The 18,862-nt window shown below is 39.7% G+C and overlaps 1 protein-coding gene across 3 annotated transcripts in view; it reads right to left on the bottom strand.

The window, feature by feature from the left end:
* The window catches only part of atrnl1a (attractin-like 1a), a 384,223-nt gene that overhangs the window by 113,900 nt on the left and 251,461 nt on the right, over window positions 1–18,862 (bottom strand). For all 3 annotated transcript variants that reach the window (XM_074676260.1, XM_074676261.1, XM_074676262.1), the window contains 2 exons: window positions 18,793–18,854; window positions 7,339–7,417 (listed from right to left, as the gene is read on the bottom strand). In XM_074676260.1, coding sequence (XP_074532361.1) covers window positions 7,339–7,417; window positions 18,793–18,854 — 141 coding nt within the window. The remainder of the gene's footprint in view (window positions 1–7,338; window positions 7,418–18,792; window positions 18,855–18,862) is intronic.

Below are 18,862 nucleotides of genomic sequence, written 5' to 3'. Positions count from 1 at the left end.
CTGTGCAATATTATCTCTCTGCATAAACCACCCAGGTTGCAAGCACCACTGCTAATTGGCACACACAGCAAGAGTGACTTATTCATTTTACTGTTGGCTAAAAGTTGGTGGTATGAAAATGGAAATTAATAAAGATCAGACACTCACAGTAAAAATACCAGCATGTGTCACTAAATGTGATTGACTCAGTTAGATGATGAACCTTCCAGTAAACATCCAGCTGAGGTGACCCTTTAGTTTAGTAGTTTCCAGTGAGTTTACAGCAAACGTATACAAACAAGGCTTTACTTTGCTAAATGAAACGGTAAAAAAGTGTTTTGAGTTGAATTAGTTGACACAACAGATTCAAGGTAGAGGAGTAGAGAGTGATAAAAAATGTATTTGAGTAGAAGTCGAGGGGGAGGAGAAGACCTCAATCTTGTCCTTCTGGCTGGCTGTCTTTCTAGCTTTTCATTTGTCTTTTGACTTATTTATCCAGCTGAGAGGCAGTGTATCAGCTGTGGTGGGTTTGAAAATACACACAAACACACATCCACAGTCTTCAGAGGGGCAACCCTATTAGGGAAAACCAGAGACATCGTGCGCAGCCTGTCTCTGCGCATCAGCATTAGAATTTCAAAGTAGCTTTTGATTGTTTGATCTCATATCCAAAAGTGATTGTTAGTTATAAAAAGGAGTACGAGGAAAAGCAATTAACATAGAGCTGTGCTTCTATTAATATGCAGTTTTCTCTGTAGTCCTGTGGCTGGTTGTGATCCATAATTAACGGTGAAGAGATCCCATTTTCACCTTCTGCCGCGGCTCCCCACTAGACCAGCTCTCTGGAGAGCAAAGCAGAGCGGGAGAAGCCAACAGATGATACTTCCCTCACACGCTGCAGAAAAACTAGAAAAAGACACTTCAGTCTCTAATATTAAGCCTTATCTGAACTTACTCATTTAAAAAAAAATGTGCTAGCTTAAAGATTACCTTCTTTCTGTTAAAGGACACTTTAAACAAGTGGATGACACCACAGCACTGTGATGCAGGTCTGTCTCCCTAGTCTTAAAGTGATAGAACCTTTTTCACAATAGACTTTACCTATGAACTGTAAAACAGACCATCTGCTAGATATAAAGTGCTTTGGTATTTTAAAACTGTGTCAAAAAAGAAACTCACTGTTGCTCTGTAAGGCTGCATGTGTACTTTTTCCCAAACCAACCATTCAAACTTGTATCTCAACACTGGGGGGTCATGGTCATAATTCCTTCTCTAGCAACATATATTGAGGTAAAAACGACCTTTCTGCCACACTAATGGAACAAGCGTCAAATTCCTGTTATCCCCTTATTTCTACTGATGTGATATTCACAGCAAGTAATGTAATAATGTACCAGGTTGTACAATTTTGCAATGTAGCAATCCTAAAGTTACCTGTGCCTTCCCTAAAACTACTAGGAATCTGAAAAAGTGTCTTCTCACTATTCTCTGTCTTTTTGAGCTTCCTACCATGAGCATGTTGCTAGGCGCCGCCCTGTTGGCTATGGCTGCCTTTTGCAGCAGCTCTCCCTTCTTTGTCCGTTTCTTGTAATTTTTTCGTCTCTTTTTTTGTAATCTTTGTATTCCGAGTGGATCATTACTTTGTATGGCTTATTTGTTGGTCATGGACACCAAACTTTTGTGACTTCAGCGATACTTTTACTACTTTTTCTCCTGTGTTTGTCTGGAGATCATACATGTAACCATGGCTGCATTGTTTACATGTGAACTCAGCTGTAAGCAGCCTGTAGCATGTCAATGCTAACTGGTGCAAGGCCTGATGTCTTCTTACAAGGTGAAGATGGTGTGCTGGTTCTCAGGTGTGAGCTAAGAAGTGACGACATGGACCTGTCCTTCAATCCATGGTTATTGGGAATGTAAGATCTATCTCAAATAAGATGGACGAGCTAGCTGTGCTAACCCAGCAACAGAGGGAATACCAGAGGGTAGTGTAGCATCATCTTCATCAACTTCACCTGCTGTGAGCAGACAGGATACAGGAGAGAGAGACTGAACAGACTGCTGAAGAAACTCAGTCCTGGACCCTGTGTAGGTGGAGGCTGGCTGAACTGGAAAATGATGGACAAGCTGTCATCATCTATCTTTTTATGGACATTTTTGCACTTTCTATACACTTTCTTAGTTTTGTTTTCTTGATTGCTGCTGTGACTTCAATTTTGTTTTATTTGTTACAATGACAATAAAGTTCTATTCTATTCTATTCTATTCTATTCTATTCTATTCTATTCTATTCTATTCTATTCTATGATGTCAGAAAACATGGCCGCTGATTGAGGAAAGACCATTTTTGTCATAAATTTTAAATCCCCAAATAAGTTATTTACCTTTGAATTATAAATTTCTACTCCAATGCTGGAAAAACAGCAATTTACCCATCCAAAGTTCGGTCCTTCTATTTTATATTTGAAAAAAAATAATAAAATAAAATAAAATAAAATAGAATCCACAGTTAAACCAAAAGAGATAAGTCTTAATTTGTTTTTTAAGACAATCATTGTTTTATACCTAGTTTTACATGTTTATGAATGGAAAGATTAAAAAGAAATTTTAATTTAGGCTTCATTGCAATAAACAGTGTGACTTTAATATTATCAATGTGGTAAGGTAATGGAACGAGATGTACGTTACATTGTCATATCTGAATGTATTCAGCATTATAACATTCATTGGTGGGCACTAAAGCCTTGAGAGGACGGACCAGAACCATGACAACAATGTGAAGTCCTTGATACCAGCCCTGTGGCATCCCTGTGGCATATCTGTAAGCTCAAGCTTAGGCAAAGTATAGTTCCTTGGAATCACTATAAACACAAAATAGCTAAGAAAACCAACACAAAAGGTGAAAAATAAACATTCAAATACACCAAAATCTACCATCACAGCAATTTACCTTTGTTTAAAGTGAGAAGTGTTTTTATACCAGAGTTAAAAACAATACATTGTGAGCCTTTATTTAGACCCATAGAGAAAATAACCACAAACAAGTCTAGCACACAAGCTGATCAGTAATAACAGCTTCTGTATATTGCAATAACAATAACAATATATTAGGTAACTCTGACGGTATTGACCGACTCCCCCTCTGAGCCCCTGAGGCGCCTGACAACTGCAGTTTATCTCCATAACAATGAGGCTATCACTAAATACATCAACACAAGGAGATGATAAAAACACAACATTCTGCTTCATTGATTAGCATTGTTAATTTCTCGCTCGGTGATGCAGGGTAAGTGAGGATGCAGCCTGGAGAGGAGTCTGCAGAGATCACTGTTAAAAGGTAGCAGTGAAGAAAACAAACTGAAAATAAAAGGCTCTTACACCCTGTCTGAGTCTCACATATACCTTCTTTCATAAATAGCACAGGGTTAGGAAGAAGTCTGAGTATTGGAAAACCTTTTTTTTCTACTAAATGCAAATAACCAGCTATTTAAGAGACAATGATTTGTTATTTCACCAGCAGTGGGCCACATGAAGAATAAAACACCTGAACATCTTCCAAAACTTGCCACCCTCCCTCGTCACAGTATCGTCACGTTCCTCTTCTCCCAAAGATCATGAAAGAGTTGACATCAGGGACAAAAGATCAGCAAAAAGTGGGACTAATCTAATGAGCCAAACTGTTGTTCCATTTCTTCTTCCTCCATTGCAAAACAATGGCTCACTCAAGAAATCTACCACTAACTCTGGTGTTTTTGCAGAACAACAACAGCACTGTGGGACAATTTACGCTGCAATTTATGGCAAACTCCTATTGTGTCCATGACTACAAAAGTTTATTTATGGAGACAAAGTGGGCTGTTTTGGGGTTGATGATGTCCTTTTCCATCTGTCCATGTGTGCATCTTTATCTACAAAAGTTCTCTGAGAGCACTGCAGGTGGTGATGGTTACATATCATTGAAATACCAGAGCTGTTACTTTAACCGGTTAATTAGATTAATTATGATGCAAATTAATGCATTATAATTAACAAGATTAATTCATTCCCTGCCAGCCATTTTCAGTGCATTTTAAACAATCTTTCAAGACCCAAATAATATTGTTCCCTATGACCATGTAAACACCAAAACTAACCAAGAGATGTGGACTCTTCTTTTATGTCTCTCTTCCTGAGAGACAAAACATAGTTTTTTGGACCACATTTATCTCGGGCTCTCCATCCTTTGATCCTCTCCATGATCTCCGTCGTCTTTTCTCACGATTGTGCCATTCTTTTTCTCTGAGCTACTACAACACATCCTCAGTTTGAGTGAGAGCTGCTTGAACTCTTCTGACTTGCAGCGTCTCGCTATGCCTCTGTCATCTCACATTTTCTCCACATATCCATGTTGATCTCTCATCCAAAGAGGGCACCGCTCTCACCCACAGTAGATAGTGAGCATGATTTTGATTGACAAGCCCCACCAGACCCCGCCTCCCCCCACTGAAAAACACAACATTCTATAGGCACACAACATTAATGGCAGTGAACATGTACATTTTAATATTGGCCAGTTGTAAAAAAATGTGGATTTACAAATCGTCTCTCCTTCGTGTATTAATTTGATTAGTCATGCACTACAATTTTTGTATTGTCCTAGAATTCAAATTCTTTATTTGAGGATCTTAAGCAGATAGGAGATGAAAATCAAATTAATTCAATTAGTTACAAATCCTGTAATTAAGAGATTTTTTTTTTTTTTTTTTTACTGGCTGACAGTACTTTTAAATACTGAAAAAAAGTGTCAGACCAACAAAAATAATAATAATAACGATGTGTTTTCTGCCAGCTCTCTTTTTTTCTCATCTCTGTTTGCACCTTCCGACATGTGTAACTGTATGTTTGAGCTTATTCCACAGCTGGAATCTAAGACTGGCTTTACTTCCTTTGGAGGTCAAAGCAGAGGTCCTGTCTATAAACACCACCATAAAACAGAATAAGATCTTTATAATGTAAATATCTGACATTTTGATAATTGTTTTTCGCCTGCGACAGGCTGATTTTCTGTTTCAGTAAAAGGCACTTGCTTGTTAGCATAGTTTGCATTGCAGCCCACTTGATAACAGCAGTTTTAATCAGTGCTGACATTTTACAGCAAGCTAAAGGACAAATCCAGAAAGAGATTTCTGTAATGCAACAACTGACTGGCGAAGAAAATGAACTTAGTACATTTTTTGAAATGTCATGGTCTATCTCTATGGTTGGCTGAGTTCCATTACTCAGTGAAATCTATTCACTGTGTTCTCTTTTTTTTCTTCATTCAGCCCTTTAGCTCTAGCTTGAGCTGCCCTAAAGTGAAAGATCACACTCTGAGGGCATCCCATTAGCTTCTTTTGTGCCACTCTAAATCAATTAAATATGTGATGAAAAAAAGTAACTGACTGTATTTCAAATAGCTCACAGACTGTGGATGATGATGGGAAATGGCTAAAGTTCAATCACCAGCATCTCAACTGGGATGTTTTCTCCCTTGAAGGCATAGTGTACCATTTATTAGATACTTTGTTATTAAAGAGAAGAGATGGCAAAATAAAGGGAAAAAACAAGCCCTGAGGATGAAATAGGCTGAGACTGGCAGAGAGTAGGAGAAGTAGCAGGATGTCTGGGTAAATAAACCAACAGCGCAGTAAATGCAGCATTGCGGTTCTGCTGTGATATGAGACTTGCTCTAATAAATAATGTAGCTGAAAGTCGGCCAGGCTGCCAGCAGCCACTACGCTGCTCCTCACACTGTGGAACAAAGCTTTACAAACAGCTGCGAGCCAGGTCACAGGTGGATCAACACGCATCATGGTGCCAGAATCAGGAAATCCAGTGGAGAAATGCAAATATAAAACCAGGCAAACTGAATGAGAAATTTGTTGGAAGGTCACAGAAATATGATCTTCATAGAAAGCTTTGTTTTGGTTTTTAAGCTTTTGTTGTAGTGAAAGGAAATGAAGAAGACTAGGAAATAAACAGAAGCTACAGTTAATGGAAGCAAACTTGAAGGTTGGTTTAAGGGAACGATCAAGGAGAGAAGACAAAAGGCAATGAGAGCCTTAAAGAATCTTTGATGTCTCAGTGAGTCCACCTAGATCCTGATCTGGCTCACTTAGCTTGTGCACTTAGACCCAGACCTACAGGGATTCAAAAAAAGGGGACATTGAAAAACCAAAGACAGATGAAAGGCCAAGACTTTCACAAGACACAAAGTGTTCTGTAGAAGGAAACCCTGAACTCATCTGCAGATCTTGACTTGCAAGAGTTTAACTGAGACTTCTCATCTCTCATTGGTCAAAAAGCAAAACGAATCACCAACTCCTGCCAAAAGTTTCAAACTTCCCTCATTTCCACACTGTCAGAAGCAGAATATTGTTAGCACAGGTAGGATGAGGCAGTGGGTGACGAACAGAAATTTTACAGACATGGAAAAAAAAGATTAAGCTCCTCTCTTATAGAAAGAGTTAAACTAAAAGTGAAATTCAGCTGAAATTAAAAATCCTTCTCAATGAAGTTCCCCCCTTTTGAAAGACAGCTCAACTTGCTTCAACTGTTACAAATACCAAGGGTTAATTTGGGAGGAAAGCAGCAACATTTTGTGCATAATAGCAGCACAGCAGCATTGGCAGGAAAAGGGACTACAAGTGTATTTAAACACAATAGATCCCCGTGGAACATGTTTGGATTACACCAATAAAAACAGACTATTATCATCGCTGCTCATAAGCAACACTGAATCCTCCCTGCTGACTTGAATACAAAACACAGGGAAAAAAATGTATAAAACATTAAACAAGTGAGAAAAAGAGAGCAGGGTGATAGAGAAAAGACAAAGACTGTGGCACTGGTGGATTGATTTGTGTTGTAAGCTGTGTTTTTGTGTGTTTGGGTACATGTGCATACAAGGGGTCTGGAGAAGATATAAGATGATGCGGCACCTGCTGAGGCTTTAAGTGATATATCACTCCATTCCACTTTGTTTAGCATCACTTTGTCTGAGTTAATTGGTTCATGAGGAGCGCTAATTAGGGGGGATGGCCTTGTTTATCGTCACGGAGATGCTTGTTAAGCAGACAGGGACCCTTTTTTTTTCTTTCAGGATGGGTGACACTAACGCACCCTTCACAATGTAAGATGTGGGAAAGCATTGGTGTGTATTGACTACAGTCTTCCACTTAACAGCTGCATGTAAAAGCTTGTGTGCCGCACAGCACCACAACACTCTGCTTGTGCTGTGTACAAACATGTACATATGTTGTGTAAGCTTGTATTGTGACACAGTGCCACTTGAAGTCTTGTATTGACAGAAACAGACAGAAAGATGGTGATCGGTCCTACCTCTCGACGTCGTGAAGCCCAGCAGGTCTGTTTGATTTTCCAGACCACAGCAGCCACCAGCAACAAAGACAGGAAACAGCTGGAGAGAGGAGTGACACAGGATGAGTTAATCAATGATTCCTCAGCTGTTGGTAGACTAATCTATGATTCCCAAACTGGCAGGCAGGAAGTTATGAAAACAAGGGCACAGCAAAGCTTAATAAAAGAGATGCTTAGGGTTTAGCACTGCTTACAACTCAACAATGATGGTTTTAAAAGACTTTTAGACTAATGTCACAATGACTCAAACAAAGGCCAGAAACTATGACGGGGCACATCTTACCCTTGGCTTCACCTTTCCTAACTGCTTACCCACACACAGATATCAAACATTTGGAAGTGTCAAGGGACAGTGTCCATTGTAATCAGAGCATGACTGTTTTTGCTTAGTTCAATAACATCTACTGGTGTAGCAATACTGCCGCTTTGCTGACAGGGATTCAAATAAACTTTACAGAGACATTAATTTGCAAAGCAGGAGTCTGATGGCGTGATTTAGAGTATTATGATGCATGTTTATGTGTCTGTGATGCTACAGTATATATGTCACAAGCTTATCAAGTCCATTCAACTTAGTCCACCAAGTTTTGATGTTGAAGCAGTTCAATGTCAATCTGTTCCACAGGCTCTCCCTTTCCCCTGTGTGTGTGTGTGTGTGTGTGTGTGTGTGTGTGTGTGTGTGTGTGTGTGTGTGTGTGTGTGTGTGTGTGTGTGTGTGTGTGTGTGTGTGTGTGGGTGTGGGTGTGTGTGTGTGTTTGTGTGTGTTTGTGTGTGTGTGTGTGTGTGTGTGTGTGTGTGTGTGTGTGTCAGTCAGGTGAGCCAGGAGTGGACAGCAGCTGCACTAAATCTCAATCACTCTCCTTCAAATGCTGGTCTCCAGCTGGACCACACTGACAACTCTCAGGTCATGTCAACACTAGCCGGGTATCTGGGATCCCTCATATATTCTGTATGTTTAACCATCGTTTTATGTCACTTAAAATGATGTTTCCTAAAAACTCCAGCCAAAGTGAATATTTTGGAAAACTGGTTCTGTGGTTCTATGTAGACACTGGTATACAGGGTTTTTGGTTCTCATACATCACTGTTGAATGACATGGGCTCATTCTGATTTCCTGGCACGGGTTTTACGTTTTGAAAACACAGCTTTGAGCCACACTTATAGGCAGATTTGCCCGCTGTGTGTGGGTGAAAGTATTTTTAAAAACTGATGTACAAGGCTTAGACTCAGCTTCTGAAAAATCTTTGATACTTGTTCAGATATTCAGGCCTTCCCTCACTCCTCTTCAACTCTGGACTTCTGGATTCATCTGACTCTAGGGACAACCTCTCACCCTCTTCTGGACAAACTCACTTAGGACTCTACTACCAAAGACACACTGGACTTTCCCTCTAGCCCCCTGGACCAAACTAGATTTAGCACTTGATGAAAGCAGTACATCCTTTCGCACCTACAAATACCTACATACCTTTAGTCACCGTGTTCTGCTTTTAGATTCACAAAACTAGTCTCTGTGTCACAGTGTGCATACGTAAAGAAAGCTTAAATCTGAGGCTGTGATGAACTCATTTCTTACAAGACGGTGCTAGACTACGAAAAAAGATATTATACACTGACGTGCCTTTTAGCGCGTGAATATCTGTCTGTTCTTGAAGCCTGGAAACAATAGTGCAGTTTTTCCTCTTACACTTCATGCTGTTTCAGAACGTTTCAGTCGTACTGAACGCCTTGAGAAGAGGTTGTACTGCATATATTCACATGTGGCTGTTGAGAAGTTTTTTTTTTTTGACTTTTTGATTTAAAGCATCTCAACACTGTTACTAATGCTAATGAAACAGCCTTTCCTGTGTATGTTTGTTTTAGTCTTTTTGAGATGTATTACCCTGGAGAGTTACTGTAGGACACTGTAAAGCAGATGTTGCTGCTGCAATGTGTCTTTTTTTGCACATCTGTTCTGTAACACAGCGTGGCTGGTGTTCCACATTAATGTACCTTACGTTGTTTTATTATTTTCTCATCAACTTTACAAGGTTGGGAGAACTCAGAACAGATAGTATAACAGAAATTGTTCTCAATGATGGCCAATGTGAATGGTCAGTGAGAAGATCGCTTAAAATGCCGATCACCAATATATTACAAAATGCCAAAGGCAGCCCCGATTCAGTACCAGCGATCAAAAATAGGGACAATGATTGTACAATGATTATGTCTTCACATTCCCAACACGCAAGTTTCTTAAGCAACTGCCCCTTAAGCAATAAACAGAGATCCCCTGCCATACTGTCCTTAAACACAAACAGATGTTACATTGGAGTTTATCTTTTGCTGTGGGATGATGTGAAGGGGTTTCAAGACTTTACAAATGTAAGCTGCTTATGTTGAGAAACTGTTGCATTACAGGCAGTGGCAAAGATAAACTCAGAAAAAAGTTCATCCAACTATTACAGCCAGAAGTGGATCTTCAAGGTAAATAAACCTTAGAATAATATTCCCAATGCATTGGCCGCCCTGAATAAGACTGAGGACAGCAACACAGAACAATTAGAGGTCCAAAGTAGCAAACAACAAAAAATGACAAAATGAAGCTCATGTGGGGTACGACAAAAGGAAAATCTAAATTCTTTTTTCCTTACAACCTTCGAAAAGTACAAATTCAAATTCAAGTTTAAAGTAAGCTTTATTGGCATGAAGGGTTTTTTTTTTTGGTAAAAAAAAAAACAAAAAAAAACAAAAAACATGTTGCCAAAGCCAGTGTATAACTAAAAGGTTTGAGACAAACAAGACCTGCAGAAAACACTTGAACCGGACAACAAAGAAGTTTTGTTTTGTCCTTTTGTAACTCAGAAAATTGACATTAATTAGTGAAAGTCAGTTATAAAAAACTAAAAATAAACACAGAAACTGTTTCGGGAATGTTTTGCCAGTAAGAGAGCTGTGGAAAAAGGAGGTATTTGAGAGTGGAAACTTCACAGATCTATGTAGTTTCCAAATCTCTGAGTGGGCTCAAAGTTGGTTGAACTGCTGAATCAAAAGAATCTTCACACATCAGCAACACATTTTTATTTGGGTTTGGATGAAATACTGCACCGCTGAGCTGCTGTAGAGGAACAACCTCAGTGGGCTGATGTGTTACTGATACTTATACTTGAGACAGACCGGGTCTGATTTTTGATTGGCTGCATTCTGCTGATACTGAACTATTTAAACAGGACCAGACGAACCCTGGTATTACTGAGAGTTCTTGTTGTCGAAGTCGAATCTTATGGTATGGGTGCACATTTTGTCCTGCCAAAATCATCTGTGGTCAGTTTTTTCTCATCACTCTTAGAGTTCTTGGAGCTGCAAATCAATAGTCTGCTGAAAATCAACCAAAAGCCTAAAGGAAAGTCTGGGGGAAACAGTGTATTGAACTTCTCTTTTTTTCTGTCAGCACAGCACAGATAGTTTGAAGTCGTACCAACAATTTTTAATACCTGTTGGACAACAATATTCTTGCTCCAGTACTTGAAATCTCAGTGGAGAAGCAGCAGATTGCAAATACAAAGGTCAAAATAGAAAAAAAAAAACAGAGTGAAAACCTGATGTGACACCTGTGTTGACTCATACTGGAATACTGGATAGATTCACTCCTCCTTTCCTCAATACAATAATTTCTTATAGTGTTATCAGATATGTTATCAGATATGTTTAACCTTTGAAGAGGGCAAAAAAGTCAAGGAGCCATAAAGAGGTCATAAGCCACTGCTTCGGACTTCATTTGACTGGAAAACACATCCGGAGACTCACTTATATGAACTTGAGTCAAAACACAAGACACTATGACTAAAAGAGGAAATAAACTTTAAGAACACTGGCAACAAAAATAAGGAACTCAACGTTTTTAAGCAGATATCGTTCCTTGTACTTGTCCTCTAACATATTATACCCAAATTGTACAATTACACAGGGTTGAGAATCAGTAGATGACATAACTCAAACATGTCGAATATGTGTGCCTGTGGACCTCTTTGCTGTTCCCTAAAACACCTTCCAGTGTCAAACAGACAGAGCACACACTTCACACTTATTCAGTACCCTCCAGCACTGCTTCTGGCCAGTGCAAACAACAAAGGAGAAAGGGATGCTTGAGAAATCTGTGGCGATATAGAAACCGCTGTGACCACAGGCAGCTGGGGATTTTAGGACAGCAAAGGCCAGCAAGGGGTCAACAAGCGACATGATGCTCTCTAACAAAGAACAAGGTCCCATGTGCACACACACACACATACACTCACACTCTCACTCACACACACTCAGCTTTAAAGTTCAATGTCTGCAGGGCAAAGTTATCTGGCCTAACACAAAGCTCCTCTCTCAAGCAGGACTTCTGACAAGGCCTTGAAACAAGTGCACCCAAAAGACTTAACAACAGGAAGTCCATGAAAAAGTGCTGAGGACAGCAACTACAAACAATCCTCCTCTTCATCCAGCGAGTGTGTGCGTCTGTGTGTGCTGGTGTATAAGAGTGTGTGTCTTCCTCCTGTGACTGGATTTGATGATGACAGCTTCGTAAAGGGTATTAGTGTTGTAATGAGCGTGACATTTTAGATCCAGTCAGCTGAAGTGACTCCAGTTGTGGCCTCTACGGTCCACAGCTGACCTCTCAGCCGCACTCAGACACATCATGAGCAGGAAATCCCCTCCAGTGCTGACGACAAGATGCTCAGTGCTGCAACTGGATGAAAATCTTCAACTGAAAAGCCTCAAATCTCAGTTTGTTTTTTAAGACATTATGAATACATGTAAGACTTTATGAAGACATGGACAAGAAGACATCCTGGAAAGTTGTGTGTGTGTGCATGATACAGAGATGAGTGAACTTTTTACACATGCATCTGGCGATAAAGTCTCAAAGTCACATCAGTAAAATTAAAGTGGTCTGTGCTCCCAAAGTTCAAATATTGCTCTTTGAACTATGATGCTGTTGACTATTTTTGCTTCAGTGTTCATATAAAACCCAAACTCTCTTTTTCAGCTCTCACTCAACTATTACACTCCTGAGAGCTGGATTTTGTGACCTATACTGCTCCCAGTCACCAGGGGGAGCAAATAAAAAGACAACTGGTTTGTAAACCTGAAACATAAACACACAAAACTCAAGACTAACTTCAATAAATTTGCCTTCATCTACGAAAGATAAATCCTTCCTTAAACACTAAAAGAAAAGACTCACTCACTGACACATCATCCCAGTTCTGAAGATTAATCCAACGAAAATGATACTTATAGACTAATAGCAAAGCCCCGCCCACCCCATGTATACATACCTGGTCAACAAACATTAATTAGACAAACATCAAAGAACTACAAAAGTTATACAAATATTAATGGTGAAATATCATCAGCTGCTGTTCAAAAATAATCTGATCAGATGGAACTGTAGAATTAGATCAAATACTTATCTGCAGCTTTTATCATTTCAAGCTTTTGGGTAGGATTCTGACAGCTTTGATCAAAAACATCTGAATTATCTTGATCCACATAAAACAGCTGGATTAACACAAACCACTGTCTCATGATTTCCTCAAGTTGTATGACTTTTTCTTAAGTGCAAAAAAAAAAAATAAGCGTAATGTTTCATATACAATATCAGCTCTGGTTCAATTTCCCCAATGTGTCTTTGGTGGATTCAGGAGGAATGATCATCAGCAATGCCAGGACCCCGCTGAATATCCCCCAAAACGACTCCAGCCAAGACAAACACAATGATTTCCCATCCTCCAAATGTACCTTGTAAAACCCTCTACTGGCTTGGATTCAAATCCAATCAAGCCCAGGATTCCCCATTCAGCCTGTATTACCTCAGGACATTAATGGGCCACAAGGCCCAAGCTTAGCTATCTAACCAATGGAGTGGAGTAGCTAATTGTCCCTATTACTGAGGCATTATGGGAAGAGGAAGAATTGGATGGAGGTGGGTGCTGGTTTGTAAACACTCCACTGAGCCTTTTTATAGGTTTAGGTCTGAATCTGTTCACCCACAGGTAACAGCAACCGAACTGATTAAACTACCAAGGCACGTGGAAACAACAAGTGTGGTTGCACTCTGTTTTAAGTGGTGGTGATTGGTTAAACAAACAAAGAAAAAAAGTGCAGCACATAAAGGCAGTACACTTATACATACATAGTTCAGGGCCATATGATGAAACATCTGATCCCTGGCAGGCAGAGCAAAAAAATCAATAAGCTATTCGTTGAACACGGGACACTGATAGCACACGAGCAGGAACAGCTTTCAATCTGCACGACCAGCAAATCAACTCTGAGAGTAAAGAGCGACCAGAGCGAGGCATCCGGTCCTGAGAGAGAAGCTGCAGGCTCTCTTTCTGTAATGTTTTCAACATTTCAGCTTTTATCCACGGTTCAGCCTGAGGATGTGTCTATTTCTAACTCCTTTCAACCTTTGCCTTTTCCAAATGAAAAGCATGAGTATAAAAGTGAACTGAAGTTTATCTGTGAACCAGATGGCTACTTTACATATCCAAACATCCTGATAAACTCTTTGCCTACCCACTCCACAAGCCTGCAAATGGACTAATCAAATTTTCATTTTGGACCTAAATCAAGTTGATATTGTTACTGAGTGTGCTGATCTTTTTCACACTGTATAAGGGTTCATCCAGAGTATTGTTCTTTTACATTAAGCAGCAGTGAAGGGGGGTTTAGTCTTGAAAGGATTTTCACACAACTGTTTCCCTGGTTATAAGAAACAAGACAGCTAAAAATGTCATTCCAAAGAAAGAGTGGCTTGTTAGAAAGAAAAACAACTCACAATGTATATTTCACCAGGAATATGTGTATGTATTAAACAATTCATTAAATTCCTAGAAGTTTTAGTGCTTTCAAATTATTGTTTACTAATCCATTGAGTTCACAGGTTTAAGTGACAGCTTTAACTGTCCATATCTTAGTCCATGTTGCAGCCCATTTAGCATATTGGCAATGACCCAATGACCCAAGAAGCTAACAGTACGCTGGCAGGACTCCTCACAGATTTACATCATATTCGTTGAAGGTCAGGTTGACTGACACCCAGCAGCCAATCAGAATCAAATATTCACCCAGACCACAACATCAAATCTTGGCATGAGCAAAATTAATTTGTTTTACTTTCTCTTGTAGTGTGAACATCTGTACCATACAGATCCAGATAGATTATGATGATGATGAGTTCTGTAGGATGTGGACAGATGGACACAGTTTGGGCCGGCTGCTTTATTACTCCTGTTTTAGACCCAGACAGATCTGCGCGCTCATTCTTTATGGCAGATCAACTGTTCCCCCTCCCTCTCAGACAGATACAGCCAACCTGGCCGTGGCCAAGCCGATGATAGCCATTAATCTATGAAGGGGATAGTTTGACAGGATGACTCTTCACTGCTGAGGATAAGACTGCTAAAGTGGACCGATCTGGATCTTTTTTGTGTCAGTATTAAACATTCTGGCTGCTGAAGTACAGAATATAAAACCTCTGTTTACCGTTAGACCTTGGGGCCACATGACTCGGTTGTCAAAGCCTTCTACCTGTAGCAGTTATTTGCTGTATCAGTCACAGAAGCATCCAAAAACATGTCAGTACCCATTGTAAACACCTCCTGGAAACTGAAATGAAGTGTGACATTTTCTTGAACTCAAATTTAAAACTCTACAGGCGATCCTTTGGATACATGTTGAAGAAAGAAATGGTCATTTTTAGTGTTTTAAGTTCATGGAGTCTCCACTCAGTGAAGCAAAGTTTTTTTTCCCTCTTGTTTAGGGGAAAAAGAAGAGAGGGGAACTGATTGCTAATCAACCGAGCAAGAGCTGGAAGTAATTGGACGAAGCTGACGTGCAGTGTCACCAATTAGCATTTGAGACGGTGGAGAGTGCAGGCATAAATGGTGTTTAATTAATGCCATTTTCCCTTTTTCCTCTGCTTCATTTAGAGATGAGAAAGAATATATGAAGAGGGTAGAGGGATAGATGAGGAGAGAGAAAGAGGGAGGGGGAGGAAGTGAGGGAGAGGACAGTTCCTATCTTTGTGGAGGGACAATTAACAACTAATCAGAGAGACGAAAAGTACACGCTAGTTTTTATCAACAGCAAATGCAAAACTAAATCAAAAACATCTTGGTTGTAGCTGACCCAGATTACCCTTTGGGTCACTGGAGCAAAGGATCCATAGATTGTTTGGCCTTATGCTGTGTTGTGAGGTAATGAACTTATTTCATGAGCTCATCTTTCAAAATCTGTTATTTCTTATGGGGGTTCAGTGTTGCATGACTGAAACCATTATATTTCTACACTCCAATTTGCCCTGGCAGCTTCCATGTTCATGCTTTTTCTTTTTTTATTTAACTCACTGTCAGTTTGTATCATTAATGGAGACATGCAATTGTTCAGGCAGCAAAGAAGGAGACCCAATTCTTACATAAATTGTTTCTATATAAATAATTTGCTTTTCCAAAGAGATTCACCTGACTTTGGGGTTCTCAGTCCTGCAAGATTCAGCTGTTGATCTTTTGCTTCATTATTCTTGGGTCAGTACCAAAGAAACAAAACAGGCTTGTACCACAGACACTGGCTGTTGGCTTCATGGCAGCCCATTAAAACATTAAAAGAAAACTGCTATCATAGTGTTGCTGGTCAAGTCATGGTCTTTTGACCTCTACAGTTCAACTTTATGTCTTCAGAGCCTGGATCATTGATACATACATTACTGTGAATGAGGCCTGCAATCAAGCCACAGAGCCAAAACAGTGGCCCATATGAGTGAAACTCAAAATCTAATTTCAAAACAAGGAATAGAGACAAAGTCCTTGAACATTTTTCAGCATCCCATCATTTCCACTCACTTACTCACTCTCTCACTCACTCACTCACTTTGAAAGCTGCGGTTAATACCCTGTTTACAGATTAAAGACATCAAAGTTTCAGAAACTGTTATAGTACCCAGTGCTTAAAGATGCTATGAGGAGGATCTGTTTTAACTGCACACTGTCGCAAATTACTCTTGGTGGGACGTCAATCAAAAGGAGATCAAATCAAAACAAATTTTCTTTGTTCAAGAAAACTTTTTACTGGATACAACACGCTGAGGTAAGGTATTTCTCAGTACAGTTACGTAGCTCTACGTTGGTTTGAAACGTGACATCAAGCAAACGTTGTAGCAGCCGGTTATATGTTAGTTCGGTCCTCAAATGTATCTGTAGGCTAACTTCACAACAAGTGAACACTGTCAGTTTCTAAGTAGTTTAGTTGCTGTCTATATTTAGCACAGCTGGCAGTCAGGTGCTCTGAGACATGTCCATAATGTGAAACACCAGTAAATCCCGGTTAGCTTTTTCATGCTAGTCATCTACCAAGCAGAGCTAACGTAACCTCACTCTTCATTTTATCGATAGACTCTCAAATTTGAACAGACCACTGCAGAATAGCTGCTTACTGTGGGTTGGAATGAACATTATCATTAACAGTTTAACTCCTGTGTTAAAGATTGATACAGCTTGAGCTAAAAGGCTAATTAGCCTTTAGCCTGGGCTGTATCGCTGTCCCATTTTGCTTTCTTCTGCTCTTCTTTCCTTTTTCAGTCTGACAGTTAGGCTCCTGTGTCCACCATCACTACAAAATTAATCACAGAAATTGTTTTTTAACAGAGAAAAACACATCTCTGTGTTTAATCTCTTCTCACTACTAAACTTTGTCGGCTAGCGTGGTGTCATAGAGACCTACAAGTGCCGTAAAATCAATCAAGTCCTGGACGACCTGGACGAACTGGAAGCTAAGAAGTAACAATTTAAAATAACCTGTATCCAGCAATATTAGTGCTGATATTCTCATTTCAAATTGTGGATTACGATCGGGCATATATCTAGAAGGGAGACTTTTTCAAGATTACTTGTAAACTCCTCATAGCCCCTTTAAAAAAAGACAATCTCTGTTTTTTTTTTTGTTTTTTTTTTTGTTTTTTTTTTGTCTGACAGAATCAAAAATCCACCAAAGCTGAAGTAGTAACAGGTCTACAGTCGTGTTTACATCTCAAAGTTGCCATAAGCTGTGGAGGTCTACTGACTAATGAGATGCTGTTTTCTGTTTGTTTCATGGTGGTTACCTCCACACAAACATACATCCCTGAAACAGGAAGATGTCTGATTTTGTCTGCTGCTGTAGAGATAGGTCTTCCTGCCCACCTGCTCTGTTTTTCTGCTCTGCTCTCTGCCAACAATCACTAACTGCTCTCATTCACTGGTGAATTACAAAACCAGTTTTCAAACTGAAAAACAAAAATGAAAAAATGTACATTTTTTTAAGTTTCCAGGAATTTGCCATTTTTGCCATGGCATCAAAACTGTAAGTTGTTTGATTTTTCCCTTTATTGTATCAAAGAAAATTCTGGTCTAGTGACACCTCTATTTCACAGCAACTACATTTTTCTTTCACTTAGGAGGCTTTGTAAAGATTTGCTGGATATAGCATGACTACCATAACTGTTATGCAACTTATGGACCTGAATACCTTTCCTCAGTGAAGGAAAACATGCACCCCTTGCATTGCATAACAATGTGAGTAAACAAACCAACAACAAATGCAAAACAGTCCTGTAGTGGTTGCAAATAACCTTTTCTCCCTCAGAGTCTCTTGCAGTGCAGATGGAGCAGTGACTAACACACACACAGGCAGCACCAGCTTCTCCCGGCAAATCTGTCCCCTACTGATGACATCATCCGTCTATGCTGGCCTAAAGGTCGCTAATGTCCGGAAGCCGGCCCTGGGCACAGAAATGGCTCGCTTCCTCACATGGTTTCACAGTGACACACACACTTGCACACGAGCATCAGCACTCAATAAGAAGATACATATGCATGTATACAGGACACAGTGTTCACATACACGCACGGACAGACACACACTTGTCTGGTGTTGGGGCTGAGTGGCAGATTCTTGCCTGAAGACAACAGACTTCATTCCAGAATTCTTCCCAAAAACACTCTCATTATATTCACTGCCTGTCTGCATGATGAGCTGAAACATCAACGTCTCGCTCCCTCTGCAGAAAAAAAGTCAAATGCTTTGTCTGGCTGTTCACCTGTCAGTTTACTCTACACAAGATGGCCAGACTTTGTATGAGTTTTCACCTTAATCCTTTTTCAAAAACAAATACACTACACTTTACGCAGAAAGTGTGACAGTGTCTGAAATGTATTAAATACTATCTTGAGATGTTGGGGATGAAGTGTGTTTCCTGAAGCCACTACCTACGGTAAGTGAGATAGTTCAGGCTCAGTTTTGAAAAAAAAATAAAAATAAAATAAAATAAAAATAAAAAAGCCTATGGGAACCAAAGCACTGAGAAGAAATGGTACATGTAGTGAATGTGACATTTAGGAAAAACATACCTGAAGAAAGTGACAAAGAACTGCACCAGGTCCATGATGCTATTGTGCTGAGAAAAGGCAATCTGTTGGA

The sequence above is a fragment of the Halichoeres trimaculatus genome, unplaced genomic scaffold (assembly GCF_033239565.1).
Source record: "Halichoeres trimaculatus isolate MK-OKI-2021-1 unplaced genomic scaffold, fHalTri1.1 fHalTri1_scaffold_8, whole genome shotgun sequence".
Taxonomy (NCBI): domain Eukaryota; kingdom Metazoa; phylum Chordata; class Actinopteri; order Labriformes; family Labridae; genus Halichoeres; species Halichoeres trimaculatus.
The sequence above is the reverse complement of the archived record's forward strand: the minus strand, read 5'-3'. Positions and strand labels throughout refer to the sequence as shown.